Source organism: Leptodactylus fuscus, chromosome 3 (assembly GCF_031893055.1).
Source record: "Leptodactylus fuscus isolate aLepFus1 chromosome 3, aLepFus1.hap2, whole genome shotgun sequence".
In the NCBI taxonomy this organism is placed as follows: Eukaryota; Metazoa; Chordata; class Amphibia; order Anura; family Leptodactylidae; genus Leptodactylus; species Leptodactylus fuscus.
Window position 1 is genome coordinate 96,913,029 of NC_134267.1, and position 20,902 is coordinate 96,933,930.

Here is a 20,902-nt window from a genome sequence, read left to right on the forward strand (position 1 = left end):
TAGTGGGGACTGTTCCTTTCCTGGGGGATTGGTACCCTATTATATTGAATATTGTTACTTGCATTTTTAAGTACTCTGTGATTTAGCAGTTTAATCTCTTCCCATTGAGAAGCATACAGTATGTGTTACAATTGTGGGGAATCGTTCAGGTAGATGCTTGGTAGAAGTGCAGGAAACAAGGACACAGAGACTGGGTTGCACACAAGTTCCGTTTTTATTCACTTCTTGTGCATAAACTGTCTTTACAAAGGCACAAACAAACAAAACAAAACCCTTCTCGGCTGAGAACTAACTATAACTTAAGACACTGTTCGCTGACTATACAGGAACCTGGATACCAGAGTATCCCTCTGCAAACATCAAATGGGTGGCACAGTACCTGGTTTGTAGGTTTGGTTCACACAGGAATTCTCAGCTTTGTCAGTGGGGTGCCACTTACACACAACCTAATGTCAGGCCTTAATTACACAGCTGACCTCCCTGGTGTGGGTCTTCACCATACACCCTTTAGCTGCCTGTCTGGAACATACCTGTCTTCCCAGACCACACCCTTCACTTTCTCACACAATGCAAAATTTTGCAATAAAAAAAGAACACAGAATAAGGGTAATTGGGGGCGTTATCAAGACAGTTGTGGATTGGTAATGGCAGATGTAGGCCCAGAATGGTAGCCTTTTACCTCTGTACCTGGCAAGTACTGTTCACAGTTGAGCCTATGTCTTTTCCTATCAAACCATTCACAGTCACTGGGATGGTTCAGTGATTAGGGAATGCAGGATTATCTTGGTGTTAGGTGTAAATAATAGGCTGGAGGCTCTGTGTGGCTACAAGAATGGTTTACAGCACTCTTTAGCTAAAATGAATGTAGGCTCTGTCTCTTGGAATACACAGTCTACTTGTATGTGGGTATGAGTGGCATTTGCTCCTCTTTCTTCCTGATCCACTTCCTGTGACTACTCTGTGGAGAACCCAAGCTACAAGTCCTTTTCCTGGGCAATTCTATTGGGCCCTACAATCCAGCTCACTTTCTGGCCAATCAAGGCACCTTAGTCATGGAGACAGATTTTCACTGTCAGCCGTTTACTTATAAGAAACAAAGGACAAACATCAGTATTAAATAGGTGGGGGTCTGACTTCTTATACCTCTTACAAACACCCTTTAAAAAGGTTTGTCCCAGCACAGCGGCTACTATGTAAATTGAAAAACGTAAACAGCGGAGACCGCTCTTTTGCACGACGACCCTTTCAAAAAGGTTGGGGGTGCAGAAAATTAGACACACCCCCTCCGGCGATAGGCCCGTTTCTTTGGCTGTTTATTAGTAATAAAGTGTAACCGATGCAGGGAATGCACTTTTAAGCTTTATTACTACCTTAAACTCTATACTCCTGTCTCCTTCCAGAAATATAATATAGTTATAGTATTGTATAATTATAGTATATAGTAATATATGTAAGTTAGGAAACTTAGCATCAACTTAGCATCAAGCATCAACAATTATTTGAGTGTCTTTTGAAGCCTGATCCTCTTCCCCCTCCCCTCGTCATAGAGTATTATCTAGAAAGTAACTCAACATGAAAACAGGAGAAGAGGTATATTTATTTTCTTTAATAAGATATATGTCAAAGTTTTATATGCTTATACAATTCATCTATGAAAAGGCGTTAATAACTGGTGGTGCGTTTTTAAAAGTATTGCCTAATTTATAGAACCCATGTTTATATACCATTTTAGACAATTCAGAATTAATATTGGAAGAGGGACACACTGTTCAAGATCCTCTTTCTCTGAGCCTTAATACGTATATGCCCCATTGACTTAAATGGGAACTATGGTTCTTAGTTTTTCCTTTTGCGGTACTATAGCCAAATTGGGCACTCACTGCCAGGATTTCTTACAGGTTACAGACAGCTGATTGCCATTGGTCCACTCCCAGCAGGAGAAGACTTTGTGATCAGCTGATTGTTAAGGGAACCTTTTAAGAAGCAGGGACTGTGCAACATCACAATAATTTGGCGCTATACACACTGGTGGAAATTTATATTGGCTGCACTTGAATTCTAACCTAAGATGCAACAATTTCCAACCCATTTGTGCCAATTGTGTCATAAGATTCTGGCTCAAAATAAGCCAAATAATCAGAGTAAATAGGTACCAGATTTATCAACCAGCGTCAGCCACTGCAATAAATCTGGTGTATCTTAAGACTGTTTAGTCCACGTGTACTCTGTTGTACCAATTGGATAGATATACTACCATAATTTGCCCATTTAGGGCCAAGTACAGCTGCACCAATTGCTAATATGGGAGGGCCACTAAAAGGGGTTAGATATTGTGCAGGGGCCATAAAAAAGGGCAGATACTGTGTGGAGGCAATAAAAAGAGGTCGTACACTGTGGGTAGGCCATAAGAATGTGGTCGTATACTGTAGGGGGCCATAAAAAGATGGGGTCATATAACATATGGGTGTCTAAAAAATATAAAAATAGAGTCCTAAACTGTGTAATGGGCCAGAAATACAAATAATAAGAATACTTTTCAAAAATATAACTCTTCTTTTACTAGAGCTACAAATATTACAAATTATGGATGTTTTTTTTTCCAAACTTTTACACACAGAGCTCAAAAGGTTAGCCGTCACTGTCTTAAGCTTTGATTTACTATATAATATGTGTTATTTAAAAATGTATATTTTTCAGAAGCCACAGGGAAGATATTTAAGGAAAAGGGCATTTCCGTTTCTGGCTATAAAGATTTTGTGCCACATTTGACCTTCATGAAGTTGTCCAGGGCACCACAGCTGCGTAAGAAGGTGAGCTCTTATTTCATGTTCCAGAACTGTGTTACATAAGAAGACATAGACCTTTCCGAGAAAATAGAACAAAATTGAATTGCTGAGTGTCATGTAATCTGTCAGGAATATGTTTTCTCTGCCTCTTTTGTAACATATCTGAGGTTAGGGAAGTATTACATTAGACAGATTTTTCTATCACTTTGATATCTAGAAATAACCAAATAACTTTTCCAGTGTTCCAAAAGCCACTTATCCCTCAATGTGTATGTCAAGTTTTCTGCCTGTGGCGAGCAACTATTGACGATATAGCACATAGATCGACATTTGTTAACTGCAGATATCATTGTAGTGGGTGGGAACAATCGATCAATAACCATCTGGATATGTACAGTATTTGCCGGCGGTTTTCACATATAATGATTTTTCTGCCTACATTAATGCAATTGGCCAATGAGCATTTGTTTTTCATAGCTGATCACTGGACATATTTGTTTCGAGCAGTGGTCTTTTGGTCCACCTATCTGTTACCAGAGAGAGAAAGTACTGGAAGACTTTGTATATTAATTCCTCCCAATTCAGATTATTCTCTGCCTCTATTTATTGTTTACTTCCAGGGTATAATAATCTCTCCTAGTCATATGAAGGGCATGTGTATTTGTGTTCTCTCATAATGGGCCATTCACCCTTGTGATTATAACATGATCAGAACAGATTTTTATTCTCTTAAAAAAATAAAAAGAACTGTGGAGCTTTCTTGTCATTGGCTGCAATTTGAAATCTTGAAAACTTGAATCATTTTATTAATACATAATCGGGTAAAAGGGAAAAAAATACTCAGCCCATTTGTAGATATATTTTCTTAGTTCCACCTCTTATTGTATGTCCTTATTTGGCTTTGCACGGACATAGTACTCCCATGGTTCGGAGCGGAAAACGATGAATCCATACATAAAAGAACATCCAGCACAGCAATAAAGGAGAAGTTTTATCATTTCTACTTCGGCTGTGCTGGATGTTCTTTTATGTATTGAATCATTTTATACAGAAAGAATTCAGAAAAATTTCATGACTGTTCATTGTATGGTGATGAAACTTTAATCCATTAGTGACCAGTGTATAGACTTTCTACGTTGGTCACTAATGGCCTTATTCCACCACAATTGATAGCCATTACTTAACCAAAGACATGCCCTCCAGTGGATCGGCAGAGACAAGGACTCACCTAGTTACTGACGTCATCACGAACTACCTCCAACACCACCCACAGAGGACCAGGTAGAAACTGATTGGAGACATAAAGGAAGTCTGTGACTGGACTGGTCCATTAGATTGGATGCCTCTCTTTTGGGGGATTGGCAGGGTCTATATACAGGTGCTGCACGGGCCGCTGTATTAATAGGACATAGCTATGTTGCCAGACCGTAAGAACTGTTCATTTTACCAATTGTTGAAAACGACACATAGAATTGATAACCTCCTAAGTCTCTATGTTTGCATAGAAACAAGTAGGGACAAGAATATGTTGGTATGGAGAGTTGGGCTCTCTGTATTATCATTACCCTTGGTTGGGAATGGCTGTACTAATTGATTTCTTGCACTGCCATTCAATTCATTGGAAGTTCAGTATTGAGTAACTAAGTATATTGTAACCCCATAAACCTAACTTTTATGGGTGCACTTAGCCTTATTGATACAACCAAGTGTAATTAATCTTAATATTTGGATTATTTTAGTAATTTATTAAAAGTTAAGTTTTAGTATCCTTTTATTTCTAGTCTGTGATGACACATATTGGGTATTGTTGCTTCTGTAAGGAACCAAACAATGCTGCCTTAAAGGGGCTCTATCAGTAAGGGGCTCTTTAAAAAGGCTATTCAGGCACCGCTTATCTTTTTTTAAACTCTCCCCCCCCTCCGTTTTAAAATAAAACTGTAAAAACATATATGTAAATCATACCTAAACATGCACGCTTGGCAGGCTTCCAAGATCCGACGTCATCTTCAGTCCCTCCTTCCTCTTCTTTCTTCTTCCAGCGACGTCCTCCTGTCCTGGCTCTTCTACGCCTTCATCTTCTTTTCTTCTGGATATGAAGACGTTCGCGAGCGTACTGCGCATGCTCGTGTAGTTCTAAGGGATACTTAGAACTACAACAAAAATGGCGGCGGCACGTGCGCAGTAGCGCTCCGGAGGGAGTGCTAATGTGCATGTGGGGGATTTGAACACAACCCGCCAGAAAAACAGAAGATGAAGGCGGAGAAGAGCCAGGAGAGGAGGACATCGCTGGAAGAAGAAAGAAGAGGAAGGAGGGACCAAAGATGACGTCGGATCGTGCATGACCGCCCAGCGTACACGTTCAAGTATGATTTACATACTGTATATGTTTTTATAGTTGTATTTTAAAATGGGAGCGGGGTTTAAAATAAGATTAGCGGTGCCTGAATTGCCTTTTTAAAGGCTATCCACGCATATATGGGGCTCATACAGCATAATTTTGCTGATAGAGCCCCTTTAATATTATTGTACAAAACAATCCCTTATACAGCTACTTTGATGGAAAAATAAAAAGTTAAAGGCCCATAGCATGTGAGGAAGGAAAAACACAAAAAAGTGGTTTGGTCATTACAGCCTAAAACAGGCTGGGCATTAAACCTCTTACAGTCACATTAAAATTGCAAAGATCCTCCCAAAAAGTCACTTTTTTATTCCAGATTTTGAATTCATGGCTCATATAAATATTGCTGGTCTATAACTTCAGTGCCTTATGTACATTGTAACTCTTTAGCGAGTCTAACACATTAGCCTTAAAGGGAGTCCATCACCTACTCCAACTCCTTCAATCCTCCACCATAGTTCTGTAGGCGCTGTTACATGCTTATATATTGTACCTTTATTAGTTTCATCATTATGCAATTTAGGTAATCGGAGCACAGGTGGCATTCCCAGAGATTATACAATACTTAGCCAATAGGAAATGATTGTTCCACTGCTGTGATGTCATTATCTGCTCCGTTAAATCTCGTGCATGCGCAGTATATACTTGTAGTGTTTGTATACGAGCATGCAACTCATCTCATATGTAGCTATGCATAGTGAGATTCATGCATTCAAATAAAATGATAATTTATACATTTATTAATATTGTATAATTAGCTACATAGTTTTTGCATATTTAGTTTAATTGGAATTCAATACTTAGCTTTTTAATGAATTAGAGGAGCTTTCCTGCTTCTGAATGATCATGGCTGTCAGTATTTTTTGGAGCCAGAGTCTGACTCAGCTGTGGAGACATATTGGCATTGGACTTGTTGGTTTGATGTACACACTGCACAGTCCTGGCATTCAGCACCAGCACAATGTTATGGTAAATCTATAGTCCATACTAGTGATAATTATTTTCTCTTTAGGGAATTAAAATGATTGATGCACTTCTGTATAAGGATTTCCAAGATCATTGCTTTGGAGAAGATACACTGATGAGGTTGGATCTTTGTTCTATGATAAAGAAAAAGCAACCAAGTGGTTATTATCACACAGAAAGCTCCATATTTTTTGGTAAGTAGCAAGTCACAGGAAGTGTTTTTTCTCACTTTCACTTCCATTAATGTGACCTTGCCATATACTACTAAAATGAATAGCAGTATGTCTTTTTGCTGGTATTCTATTTTGCAATGACCCAAGATCAGTAATTGGTTTTAAAACCATAACAATTACCATATGCAAAGCTATTTATGTACATTGCTTACTATTGCACTTTGATTACTTTAAAAGGTGTTTATTTTATTGTATTTTATAACGTGTTTTATAACGCATCAGTTAGTTTATATCAACATGTTTGTATAGATGTGAAAAAATAAATCTTAAATCAACTACTGTTATAAGCAAAGAGAAACAACATCAATATATATACTTATATGTGACTCAGGATTATGATAATAAAATACGTTATATACAGTACAAACTTCAGTGTGCTAGTACAGACTTGTGAAATAGGTTAGCCAGAAGGTGGCAGTAGACTCCTTACCTAGTTAAAAAAAAAACAAAAAACAATAAAAAATGACATTTGATTTGATCACTTTACTTTTTCTTACTTGTAGTAAAATGTTATTGTTTTAACCTTAAAGGGGATGTCCAGAATCTGAAAATAATTGATGCTAATGATACTAGGTCATTAGCATCAGATTGGCCTGGGTCAGACATGTGGACCCTACACAAATCGATTGATGCAGTCACCAGAATCTACGTACAGAGTACACCGTGTTCCAAATTATTATGCAATTTTATATTTTTCTTTGATTTATATTTTTCAAATCTTCAGCTGTTTAAGTATAAATACAATATAAACATCTCAATAATAACATTTTTTTCACAAATTAAAATATCAAACTGTTATCCACTGTAAATTATTACACACAACAGAATTTTTAAACATTTTGTAGCTTGTAGAGAACTAAAAATGGTCATTTGTTAAATTTGCAGCATTAAAATGTCACATTTACTGAAATCAAAAGCTATTTCAATAAAAAAACATCTTAAAAGCCTGAGTTACATGCTAACATAGGACCCTTCTTTGATATCACCTTCATAATCGCATCCAATTAACTGGTGAGTTTTTGGATAGTTTGTGCTTGAATGTTAGAAATGTGCAGAATGTTAGAAAATCTTCCCAGAGCTGCTGTTTTGATGTTAAAGGGGTTGTCTCCATTTCAAGGATCCTATCCATACTGCTAGCTTATGTGGATTTAAGACTTTTCCAAAAGACATTGCTTCAGCAAAATTGCTTTGTTTGGCTATTATCTGAGATCATTCACTTCATTCTTTACACTGTGTTTCCATAACCACAGACCCTGGGATGGTCTTATCTCCTCACCCAGGACAAGTGAGGTAGCTCCCTGCTCTCAGGGAGGGGAGGGGGAGCTGAGTGCTCAGAGCAGCTTGTATCTCTGAGCTGTTTGTCCCCGCTCTTCCAGTTATCAGGTCGGCTAATTGAATTTTGCTGATAAGGGCTGAGACAGGAAGTTTGTTACATCTGTATGTAAACACAAATCTAAAACTGAGTTTATTGCAAGCTGACTCTTGGTCCTGTAGCATGTAAATTTGGGATTCTCATCACCTATCAAATCCAGCTCTGCTACATCAGCTTCATATAGTGCATCTTCCAGTGATACTGTGCTAATTTATTTACAACCATCCCTCATTACTGACTGAAAACATGTACTGCTATGAAGAGAGCTAGCAGAGCAAGTAAAACCCTGCCCACCAATTTACCACGAAAACCAGGAAGTGAACAGCGCATACAGCTTGCAAGTTGGTGAGCGGGGGAGTTTGGAATACCCTTTTAACTGCCTTACACCCTCATAGATGTTTTGCTTGAGGATACTCCAGAAGTATCCATACTACATGGAGGACCACTATGGTACATTATTCTGTAAGGGCTCGTTCACATCTGTGTTCATCTGTCCTTATTGCAGGTTTCCGTTTCCTGCATAAAACAGATGCAGGAGACGGAAGCCTGCAGGAGACTTTCTCACCCATTCATTTGAATGGGTGAGAAAGCTGTCCGGCCGTGAGCGGCGGTGAGCGTTTTGCGCTCTCCGCCGCAAAACCGGGTTTTATAATCCGGACACAGAGTCGGACATGCACTACTCTGTGTCCGGATTAAAAAATCCGGTTTCGCGGCGGAGAGCCTAAAACGCTCACCGCCGCGCACGGCCGGACCCGGTCTATGGTTTCCGTCTTCTGCCATGCAGAAGACGGAAACCATAGAACGGAGACATGAACGCAGGTGTGAACCGAGCGTAACGGAGATCTTTAGTGTGAATGGGGTGAGGTGTTTTCTAAACAGCTTAGGGCCCATTTTACCCTTAATCTATCTATGAACCAAAGTAAATAAGAAACAACTTAACCAACTTTAATACACCGTCACACAGTCTGTCTGGTATAAAACAACTGCACATCATCAAGGATTGTGGGATTCAGCATGATCACTTTGGTGCTTGGCCTCAGTCCATGGCCTACACCGATAAACCCTGGCCTGACACATTTCCATCTGGATAGCCTAGTGTTCCTAAGAGACCTCATACATTATTGTTAGACTTTTCTAGCGACTATGTACATTAATCCAGTAGAAGCCACAATATGAATAATTAAAAATGATATGGGAAAGAGGTCCGCAATAAATTATATATTGCTATATATTGCATATATACAATGATATATACAAAATATAGCCTGAGTATCTGATTGTCAAAGTGTATTGTGGGCAGATATTCAGTCAATAGAACTTCTTTATACATGACCGATAAGGTAGATAGCTGGGTGGAATAGGTAAAGAAGAGCTTTTTGTCCCCCTTACCTTCAGTCTGTGTTAGATTCAGGAGCAACATAGAAGCGCCTCCTTATGCTCCCACTTAGAGGAGCGACAACACCTTGTTCTACTTCGAGGAAACAAGAACTGTAGCTCCAGCTTAGGTGGAAATGGCAGGGGGTTCACAGTGAGCTGGGAGAAGGAAGAAGGAGTGTCTTCTGTAACTTACGAGAGAGGAAGTCCTAAATACCGCAGATATCCTCGTCTCTTATACTTTAACCTTTCAGCATTGCCACAATGCCATTTTTGGGTGCCCATTGGTAGCCATGGCAGCTGGAGGCCTCATGAAGGATTCAGTTCTGTGTGCGAACCTATTAGACTACTTTAGCAGGTTGACTTCACACTTCATTAGATGGAGCTATTTTGTATTCAAGGAGGGCAGGTTAATAAAAAAAAAAAAAAGCACTTCAGTTCGGAATCCATTTTCCAATGCACTTAAATTATTTAAATTTTATAAAAAAAGAAAATAGCATTTTTTTATTTTTCCAAAAGAAATACCAAAGTTCTTTTTTTTTTTAATGTGAATTTTGAACAGAGAAGTTATGCTGAGCATGAAAGACATCTGGTGGTTTTTCAAGCGGTTCCCTAAGGTCAGCCAGTGTGGAATAAAAGCCTAAATGATTTATATGTATTAATGAGAATTCAGTGTGTATGTCCAAGACCCCCTTAGTTTTCTGTAGTGGTATCTATCATTTGCTGAGTGGTACAAACAACAGTAGAGATGCTGCACTCAGAGGAACTCCTGTTACCATTTTGTGTATTGTTTAAAATGAGACATCCCCAGGTTTTCCAGGACTTCTTTGATGTCTGTCTTTTATCTTAGGCCTTTCTATTTCTGTGTTAAAATTACAGTTCTGTTTCTACCTTTCATCAAGTTTTACATTCCCGTTACTGGTACAGTGACCTAGTTCAGATGGTATCAGATAAGTTATGGCTAAAAGTGAGTTGTCTAGAATTGTCATATATTAAACATAAGAAATATGTGGCTGGATGAAAGTTTCCCTATTAATATCAAAAGTTTTAGACAGAAGTTTGTATCCTCATGGATTGGCCTTCTAAATCTTTAGGGATACTTTCATTTTACCACATTGCCATGTAAAAATAGCCTGTGGAATATATATTTGGATGGGTATATGATCAAAATCACAAGCAACCTATAAGAGCTTGGTGGACAATGCAGGTTTGTATGAGATTAGTAAGAAGGTTCTGTTTTATTTTCCTAACACAGCACTACTGTAGTCCATGGGATGTGACTGGTATTAAAGCTAAGTAAGGGCGGGTTCACACCTGTGCCCGATTTCCGTTTTCTGTCGGCAGAAGACGGAAACCTGGCATTCAGTGTCCGCTAGTGAGCGCCCGTGAGCGTCTTCTGCTCTCCGCAGCGAAACCGTTTTTTTTTTTTTAACTGGACACAAAGTCCTGCAAGTCCAACTTTGTGTCCAGTTAAAAAAAAAAAAATGGTTTCGCCACAGAGAGCAGAAGACGCTTACAGACCAGACACTTTGCAAACCCATTCAAATGAATGGGTTTGAAAACTGACTGCCAGTTTCCGTCTGCTGTCCAGTTTCTCGGGCAGGAAACAGAAACCTGCAAAACGGAGATTGGGCGCTGGTGTGAACCCACCCTTAAAGGGAATTAAAGCATAGATTACATACAGTACACTACTGCACTAGGCATTTGCCATGGGTTGCCATGTTGGGCAAACATTTTTTTCTATATATTATGAAAACTTTTTGGTTTACATAGAGAAGTAGTTTTGAATTAAGATTTAAGGGGTTGTTGAGGGTTAGAAATATATGGCTACCGGGATTACTCTGATTTAAAGTGAATGGGACTGATCTGCAATACAACACACTCTGTGGACTTGTGGGGCTGCAATGTTTTTCCAATCCTGGAGAGCCAATTTAATAGTGTTTGGCTAACATTGTATTTTCATTACTAGTAAGTAAAGATGCTGTATCTGCTTCTTAGATGACTTCCCAAGGCAACTTAATTGTTTTTTTAATATTTAATTCTTAATATTAAAAAATAAATAGCTAGATTGATTTGTGTAAATAGATTTATCATTTTGCCTCTGGTTTTGAAACGGCAAACATTTAATTTTTACCTTAAAAAATGTAACAGTCGTGTTTTTGGACTATTTATTTGCAGACAACATGAGATGTAAGAGTATTGAATAATATAATATTAATACCTAACCTTCCGTGATATATCACATTGCAAACAGTACAAAGTATTTTGTAACTTAGTAGTACAAAATAAATTGAGTTTTCATTGTGATGAGAATGAAATATGGATGGCTGCACGTTTTCATATACAGTATATATGCCTTTTCATTGTGTAAGTTAAGTACATATAATCTGTATATTATGCAGGTAGGTACGATATTGGCAGCATGAACTACACTATTATTATTCTGAACATATATACATGTATACACTGCTCAAAAAATAAAGGGGACACTTAAACCAGGAGATACCAGGAGACAGGCCATTACACCAGGAGAGGTGGAGGGGGCCGTTAGGAGGGCAACAACCCAGCATTAGGACTGCTACCTTCTCCGTTGTGCAGTGCCAGATCCCTGCAAAATGACCTCCAGCAGGCTACCAATGTCCATTTGTCTGCTCAAAACTCAGAAACAGACTCCATAAGGGTGGTATGAGGGCCCAACGTCCACAAATGGGTATTGTGCTTACATGGCAACACCATGCCGGTCTTTTGGCATTCGCCAGAAAACACCTAGATTGGCAGATTTCACATTGACACCCTGTGCTCTTCACACATGAGAGCGGGTTCACATTGAACAGATGTGACAGACATGCCAGAAACTGGATACACCGTTGAGAACGTTCTGCTGTCTGCACCATCCTCCATCATGATGAGTTTGGCAGTGGGTCAGTAATGGTGTGGGGATACGTTTCTTTGGAGGGCCGCACAGCCCTCCATGGGCTTTCCAGAGGTACCCTGAATGCTGTTAGGTACTGGGTTGAGATCCTCAGACCCATTGTGAGACCATATGCAGTTGGTATCAGCCCTGAGTTCCTTCTGATGCATGACAATACTAGACCTTATGTGACTAAACTGTGTCCGCAGTTCCTGTATGATGAGAGCACATCTGGGACATCATGTCTAGTTCCATCCACCAACACCACCACAGACTGTCAAGGAGTTGACTGATGCTTTAATCCAGGTCTGGGAGGAGATCCCTCTGTAGAACATCCACCGCCTCATCAGGAGTATGCCCAAGCATTGTAGGTAGGTTATACAGGCACGTGGAGGCCACACGCACTACTGAGCCTCATTTCCTTCTTCCTGGCAGTTGGTTCTGCCTGAAATTTGATTTTCCAGTTTGATTTTGATTATCATTCCAATACCAGACCTCCATAGTATATTAATTTATATTTACATTGATATTTTAATTTTATTCAGTTGTGCTACAACAAGTGAAAAGTATCACAACTCAACACACCTCCTGCGCCAAAGCATGCAACCGGAGGATGGCGCAGAGGCCTGAAGAGGCAAAGATTTTACAGGTGGTTAGTGGATTCCAAAAGCAAAAAATGTTTTGAGCATAATTATTTTTTCCTCCATAACAGTACTTTGTACATTTTTTTTTCAGGGCAGATAGGCAACTTTATTGTTTCCTTATATTCTAAAAGTGAGGCTCTACGTGTGCATTTGGAGAATGTATCAGGAGCTTTTACTGTAGATTATATTGTTTTTGATGGGAGAAATATCTCTTCGTCCATCAGTATTTTTCCTGTCAAAACAAGACACTCGTACAGGACCTGAAGGAGCCTATTGTAAGTCAGTGGGATCCATTCAGTGTCTTTGGTGTCCATCGTGTGATGAATACAGCACAGAAATAATATTTAATGTATTAATGTTATATAATGCAATTATAAATGGAAACTTGAATGCAGATGTGAACAGGGCTTTAGTTACAACTAAACTACTATAGCTATATTTTAAAGGTGTGAAATGAAGAGATGAAATATTGTACAAATAAGGGCACCCTGAAGGTTTTATTGTAATATTGAATTGTTGCCCCTTGATGAAAAGAACATTAGTCATTAAATTTAAAGACATCTGTGTTATTAATTATTAAATGCCTTGCTGCAAGCTATTGTTTTTCCTAAGCAGAACCCACACATTGTCAGTGCCTGTAAATGATTCAGATGCCAGATATACTCCGCTTGTACTGATATATTCCATGACTGGCTTTTATTCTAATTTGCATGTCTGGAAGGCAAACACTTGAATAAGATGTAACGAAAGATTGATTCTCATTATAGAAATTGACTCAGAAATATACAGATGGCATCGATTGGCTTTGATACAGGGAACCAAACAGTATGTGGCAGCTATAAAGGTTTCACTCTTTCCTTAAGCAGTATAGTATTTCCAGTATTGTAAGCAGAATATTACATGGAAGAGGCTTAGCATTTTATCATTGAACTTGCATGTTCTCCACTTGTTTGCGTTGGTTTCCTCAAGATACTCTGGTTTTCTACCACACTAAAACAGGACAGTACCGTAAACTGCATGTGTATACCCATACTGTCTCCTAGCGCAGTGACTTTGTGTGTACCCATACTGTCTCCTGGCACAGTAACAGTAACTGTGTGTATACCCATACTGACTTCTAGCGCCTTAACAGTAACTGCGCATGTCCCATACTGTCTCCTACCACAGTAACAATAACTGTGTGTGTACCCATACCGTCTCCTACCACAGTAACAATAACTGCGTGTGTACCCATACCGTCTCCTACCACAGTAACAATAACTGCGTGTGTACCCATACCGTCTCCTAGCACAGTAACAATAACTGTGTGTACCCATACTGTCTCCTAGTGCAGTAACAGTATGGGTATACACGCAGTTATTGTCTCCTAGCTCAGTAACAATAACGTTGTGTGTACCCATACTGTCTCCTACCTCAGTAACAATAACCGTGTATGTACCCATACCGTCTCCTAGCACAGTAACAATAACTGCGTGTGTACCCATACAGTCTCCTAGTGCAGTAACAATAACTGTGTGTGTACCCATACTGTCTCCTAGCACAGTAACAATAACTGTGTGTACCCATACTGTCTCCTAGTGCAGTAACAGTATGGGTATACACGCAGTTATTGTCTCCTAGCTCAGTAACAATAACGTTGTGTGTACCCGTACTGTCTCCTACCTCAGTAACAATAACTGTGTATGTACCCATACCGTCTCCTAGCACAGTAACAATAACTGCGTGTGTACCCATACAGTCTCCTAGTGCAGTAACAATAACTGTGTGTACCCATACTGTCTCCTAGCTCAGTAACAATAACTGCGTGTGTACCCATACTGTCTCCTAGTGCAATAACAATAACTATGTGTGTACTCATACTGTCTCTTACCACAGTAACAATAACTGTGTGTACCCATACCGTCTCCTAGCACAGTAACAATAACTGTGTGTGTACCCATACCGTCTCCTAGCACAGTAACAATAACTGCGTGTGTACCCATACCGTCTCCTAGTGCAGTAACAATAACTGTGTGTCTACCAATACTGTCTTCTAGCGCAGTAACAATAATTGTGTGTGTACCCATACTGTCTCCTGGCGCAATAATTGCATATGTACCCATACAGTCTCCTAGCACAGTAACAATAACTGTGTGTGTACCCATACTGTCTCCTAGTGCAATAACAATAACTGTGTGTGTACCAATACTGTCTTCTAGCGCAGTAATAATAATTGTGAGTACCCATACTGTCTCCTGGCGCAATAATTGCATATGTACCCATACCGTCTCCTAGCACAGTAACAATAACTGTGTGTGTACCCATACTGTCTTCTAGCACAGTAATAATAATTGTGAGTACCCATACTGTCTCCTGGCGCAATAATTGCATATGTACCCATACCGTCTCCTAGCACAGTAACAATAACTGTGTGTGTACCCATACTGTCTGTTAGTGCAGTAACGATTCCTGAAAAGACAAGTATACCATGGTATGTGGTGTTGTTGAAAACATGACACTGTACCTCTATTCTATTGTTTGCTTGTTGTTATGCTGTAGTAGTGTAAATTCAAAGGTATGGTCTATTGATATGTTAATAAAGTTGGGTCTGTAAAATTATGTGTACATATCCACTGGAAATCTTATAATGTTATAAAGGTGTTCACACTGACAATGGCTTTTATTAATAAATAGGTTTGGGAAATAGATATTGCTAGGCCCTATAATTTTTTTGGTACAACAACCTCTACCAGGGTCTATGACTTGCTTAACAAGGTTGTCCCACAGTAACATCTTTCCATCCATCTGATAATTGTCAAAGAAGGGTCCCACTGGTCATAAGAAAGGAAATAATGTGACCTCCATTTGAATAGTACAACAGTTGCTCATTGGGGGTTGCTGTTTTGTTTATTGGACTTTCAGAAATAGCTGAGTACAGCTATTGATTATCTTCTAAAGTCCCATAGACTTTGCATGGAGTAGCTGTGTGCATGTGTGATTGCCACTTCAGTTAAATGGGTCACAGAACCCTTGTTTCTATGGTTACATAGTAAATGAGGTTGGATAAAGATATGAGTCTATCAAGTCCAACCTATAACCCTACAATCCCCTACAATGTTCATCCAGGGGAAGGCAAAAACAAAACAAAACATGAGGCTCATGCCAATTGCCCCATTTCAGGGGAAAAAATTCCTTCCCGACTCCAAATCTGGCAGTCAGTATAAAATCCCTGGATCGACATGTCCTTAAAATCTAGAGACCATAACCCGCTATATTTTTCTCTTCAAGAAAGGCATCCAGGCCCTCTTTGAACTTGTTTAATGAATCCGCCATCACCACTTCCTGGGGCAGAGAGTTCCAGAGCCTCGCTGTTCTTACTGTGAAGAATCCCCTTCTATGTTTCTGGTGAAACCTTCTCTCCTCCAGACGTAGAGGGTGTCCTCTTGTCACTGCCACTGGCCTAGGAGTAAAAAGATCCTTAGAAAGTTCTTTGTATTGTTCCTTCATGTATTTGTACATTGTTATTAGATCTCCCCGTAGACGTCTTTTCTCTAAACTGAATAACCCCAAGTTTGTTAATCTATCGTTGTACTCCAGTCCACCCATTCCCCTAATCATTTTGGTTGCCTGTCTTTGCACTTTTTCAAGTTCCCTTATGTCTTTCTTGTATATCAGGGCCCAAAATTTTCTAAGTGTGGCCGTACCAGTGATTTGTACAGAGGCATAACTATGTCCTTGTCATGAGAATCTAGACCTCTTTTGATGCATTCCATAATTTTATTTGCCTTGATGGCAGCTGCCTGACACTGGTCGCTAAAGGTAAGCTTGCTGTCCACCAAAATCCCTAAGGCCAGGTTCACATGGAGTGTTTTGGCTCGTGATTTGGTACGTAGACGCCGCGGGAGCTTTTGCGGGCCGTATACGCTCCCATTGTTTTCAATGGGAGCCGGTACCGTATACACGGCGCTATTTTGCAGCCGTGATTTTGCGGCGGCCTCAAAATAGCGTCGCGTATACGGTAACAGCTCCCATTGAAAACAATGGGAGCGTATACGGCCCGCAAAAGCTACCGCGGTGTCTACGTACCAAATCACGAGCCAAAATACTCCGTGTGAACCCGGCCTAAGTCTTTTCCATTGGCAGTCTTACCCGGTAATTTACTATTAAGTACATAATTGTACATGGGGACTCCAGTATTGAGACTGTCAGCAATATGGCACTTATCATCTTGTTCATAGTTGTTAAGTTGTGAAAACCTTTTTAGCTTATATGTTTGAAACGTCATGTAAGGGTGTGTTCACACGGAGGAATTTGCCGCAGATTTCGCCCCGAATCCGGAGCAGTTTCTTCCCAGAGTCCACCTCCCATTGTTTTCAAAGGGAGGCAGAGATCACAGCAGGACACGGAAAAAAGAAGCATCCTGCTTGATCTTGCCGCATATTCCGCAGCTCGAGACACTCTCCTGATTAGGCCCATTCATCCGGGCCTAATCAGGAGCGGGATGCTGTGATGCAATGCTGATGGACTACATTGGCATCCTGTCATGGCTAGTCCGCGTGAAAATGCCAGCGGCGGAAAATGAAGAGGAATTTCCTCTTCATTTTCTGCCATGCGAACATACCCTAATGGTTCCAATGTCGTAGCATGTATACTGGGGCTTGTTCTGTACTTGACTTCTCATTCTTATCTTTTTGTATTCTCCTCCATTGACAGTTGGCAGTCTCTTGTTCCACATGGTATACTTGATGTTCAGGTGTTCCTCAAATCGTACTCTTTTGCTATACCTGTGTTTGTAACCATCTTTCTATCTTTGTCTCAATGTCAGTAGGCTTTAGTATATGTAGCTACAAAAGATAATACTGACCAATCCTAATAAACCATTCCAAAAGTAAGCTCCAGTACAGGCATTGGCACCTTACCTCAATACTCTATCACATATTGAGACATCTTCAACACTAGCATCAGACTTGAGAAGTACTGTAGCTGAGTGGTCTAACGGAAGTGCTAAGCATCGGACTAGTATCACGAAAATAGTCATCGTTAACTTCTGCCTGACAGCATGCAATTCAATCATATTTCTTCTGAACGCTTCTTGTTGTGGCAAGAGGGATTAGTTACATTTGTAACCTCTGTAACCACTATCAATATAAACCACTGACACATGTCTGCCTGAGATGGTACTCTCAGCCATTTTTAATAGTAATAGAGATTACTGCTAAGGTCTTATCTGGTAAAACGTCTTAACCATCCATGAGATTACCTTCGGCCATTTACTTTTGGTGAGTTGTATATATACGTTATCTCTAGTCTGCCTGATCCTAAGAAGTAAAACTCATTAAACTTGTCTTCGACTCTCTTAGAGAAAGTACAGTTAAATCCCAGTATTGTGATCTCAAGATAGGTGCAGGAACTGATTCCTCGGACTTCTTTAGTCTCATCATCCTGGAAGTTGAGAGTGGACTTGAGCTATATCTATGCTGACTTGATCATAGAATGTCTACTAAGTTCTGTATAAAAAGAAGACTGGCATAATAATAATAATAATAATAATAATAATACGTGTTATTTATATAGCGCCAACATATTCCACAGCACTGTATGATTTGTAGTGTTCAAGTACAGACAAAAAGATACATTACAAAGAAATAGTCACTTCACACAATGGGACTGAGGGCCCTGCTCCAAGAGCTTACAATCTATGAGAGTATCATAAAATCCTTTGAAGAGTTCACTCTAGTCTGCAACTATGACTGCATAGAAGACTGTGCATTAATAGACTGCATTGATTTACAAATATCTATTTATAACTCTTAAGTGTATTATATTTTGTTACAGGAATCTAAACCCGACTGAAGTAATGTATCTTTTTTTTTTTTTAATCCATGACAAATTGGAACTTCAAAGCACAGAGATAAAAGACAACATTGATTGAACTGCCCTATTCAGCTTTAGCCTGCTTCTATCATGGAAGTATTCTAGCTTGTAGCATAGATGTGATCAGCTTATATGATGTGCTACACGATTAGAGAGAGAATTTGTATTTCTGGCATGCTGTAATCCCTGTGTGATGTTCTATATTAGGATTCAGCTGCAAAGGTCAGCTGTATGGAGAAGAAATAGGCAGGCAGCATTGGTGAAAGGAAAAGTGGATAAAAAGAATTTAAAATTATCTAGAAAATCTATTTGCATGAAAAATAAATAGCTGTGTCTATCAAATACTTAAAGCTAATGGGATTCAGCTTGCCTATAGTTATATAATTATAGTGTGCCTGCCCTTCGCAACTGGTTGATCTAAGTCATAGTTTACATTGTGCTTCAGTGGTGTTTAAGATTTGTTCAGCATTTCTGTCTTTTCTGATTGACAAGTCACATAAAGTGTATTTTTTACCTTTTTTCAATTCAACCATATTATTATGTATTCATTTAAAAAGGTACTATGGGACCCTATGTGTTAATTCTTCTTAGTACATGGGAGATAATCTCATAATCTTTCCTATTGGCAGTTTATTTGTTTGTATTGTATATCATTCATTTAATCAATTCACAGAATTACAGTTGAACTTGTGTTGCTTATACTGTATACAGCAACGAATCTGAGAGACTAGAGTGTAAAGCATCGAGGTTCAACGTCACTGCTGGTGCCTGTGATTGGACCTCAGTGGTCACATGAGGTGCAATGACGTCATTGTGCTGGAGAGCACCGTGTGACCTCAGTCGCAGGCTGGAAAAACCCTGAAGAGGATGCTGAGCCCAGGAGAGGCGAGTATGAATATATATAATTTTTTTTGTTTTAGTCACCTCCCCTGGGCTGGCATCTATTGGAAAGGGGTCCAGCTATCAACATACTGTATATAGTGGACGGGGAACCAGGCTTTCCCCAACCACTATCATAGTGGTCCAGAGCCCCAGCTCCAGAGCTGTGGAGTATATAATACTGTGTGAGGGTCACTGTGGAGCATATTATACTGTCCCAGTATTGTTTAAATGCTGGATTCTACATTGCTCACTCCTCTTGATAACTGCAGTTGTGGGTACTAAAGCTGTATCCCTTTCAAGTGTCTGAGATCTCTCCAGCACCTGTAACTGTCACTATCAGGAATTTGCTCTAGGCATTGGGTAGGGGTCCCTGGACAAAACTTTGTTTCAAGGCCCACAAGGCCCCCCATGTCACTGAACCACTCTCTCCCAATAGTGTAGCAAAGAGAAGGTAGAACTGAATTCCAGAGCTTGTTCTGTCAAACGTGATATATTTATTGTGTGTAATTCATATCCATTCAAAAGTGGTTTGGTCACTTCACCACTAAATCATAAATGTGTGACGTTTTTGGTTTAACAACCCTTCATCAGGCTTATGTGGATAAGAGCACCTGCAAGGTAACCCATGGGATGATAATGAAAGTGGGCAAGGAGGCCATCTTCACTTTATCTGTATTCTTGTTTTATATTGTCATAGAAGCAAAGAACTGAATATTGTCTTGCTTCCTTTATTTTATGCTTTATATTCATAATAAAAAAGGCCTTTTATGTTATTTTGAAATTGACTCAATTTATTAAATTCTATAAAATTACACTGTACATAGATAAGGAAAAATATAGTGATATAATATTTTAATTATCATACAATTTTTAATATTGTATAATCAATCAGATGTATAGTCTGTTGCATATTTACTTTCATAGAGGAATTATCGACAGTTGTTTGGCCTGCTGACTTAAAGGGGTATTCCCATCTCACCTGTTCACCAACTTGCAGGCTGTATGCTCTGTTCACTTCCTGGTTTTCTCAGGGAATTGGTGGGCGAGGTTTCACTCCCAGACAAAGCCAGCTCTGCTAGCTCTCTTTATAGCAGTACATGTTTGCAGTCAGTAATGAGGGGTGGTTGTAAATAAATTAGCACAGAATCACTGGAAGATGCACACTATAAAGCTGATGTAGCCGAGCTGGATTTGATAGGTGATGAGAATCCCAAATTTTCGTGCTACAGGACCAAGAGTCAGCTTGCAATAAACTCAGTAATAGGTCTGTGTTTAAAACAGAGGTAGCAGACTCCTTATCTCAGCCCTTATCAGCAAAAATCAATTAGCCAACCTGATAACTGGGATAGGGAGATATACAGCTCAGAAATACAAGCTCCCGAGCACTCTGCTCCCTCTCCCTCCTGAGAGCAGGGAGCTACGTCACTTGTACTGGGCGGAGAGATAAGATCATCCCCAGGTCTGTGATTATGGAAACAAAGTA

General features: G+C 39.6%; 1 protein-coding gene across 3 annotated transcripts in view; it reads left to right on the top strand.

The window, feature by feature from the left end:
* AKAP7 (A-kinase anchoring protein 7) overlaps positions 1–20,902 on the top strand; it is a 120,645-nt gene that overhangs the window by 16,417 nt on the left and 83,326 nt on the right. For all 3 annotated transcript variants that reach the window (XM_075268071.1, XM_075268072.1, XM_075268073.1), the window contains exons 6-7: positions 2,698–2,810; positions 6,197–6,344. In XM_075268071.1, coding sequence (XP_075124172.1) covers positions 2,698–2,810; positions 6,197–6,344 — 261 coding nt within the window. The remainder of the gene's footprint in view (positions 1–2,697; positions 2,811–6,196; positions 6,345–20,902) is intronic.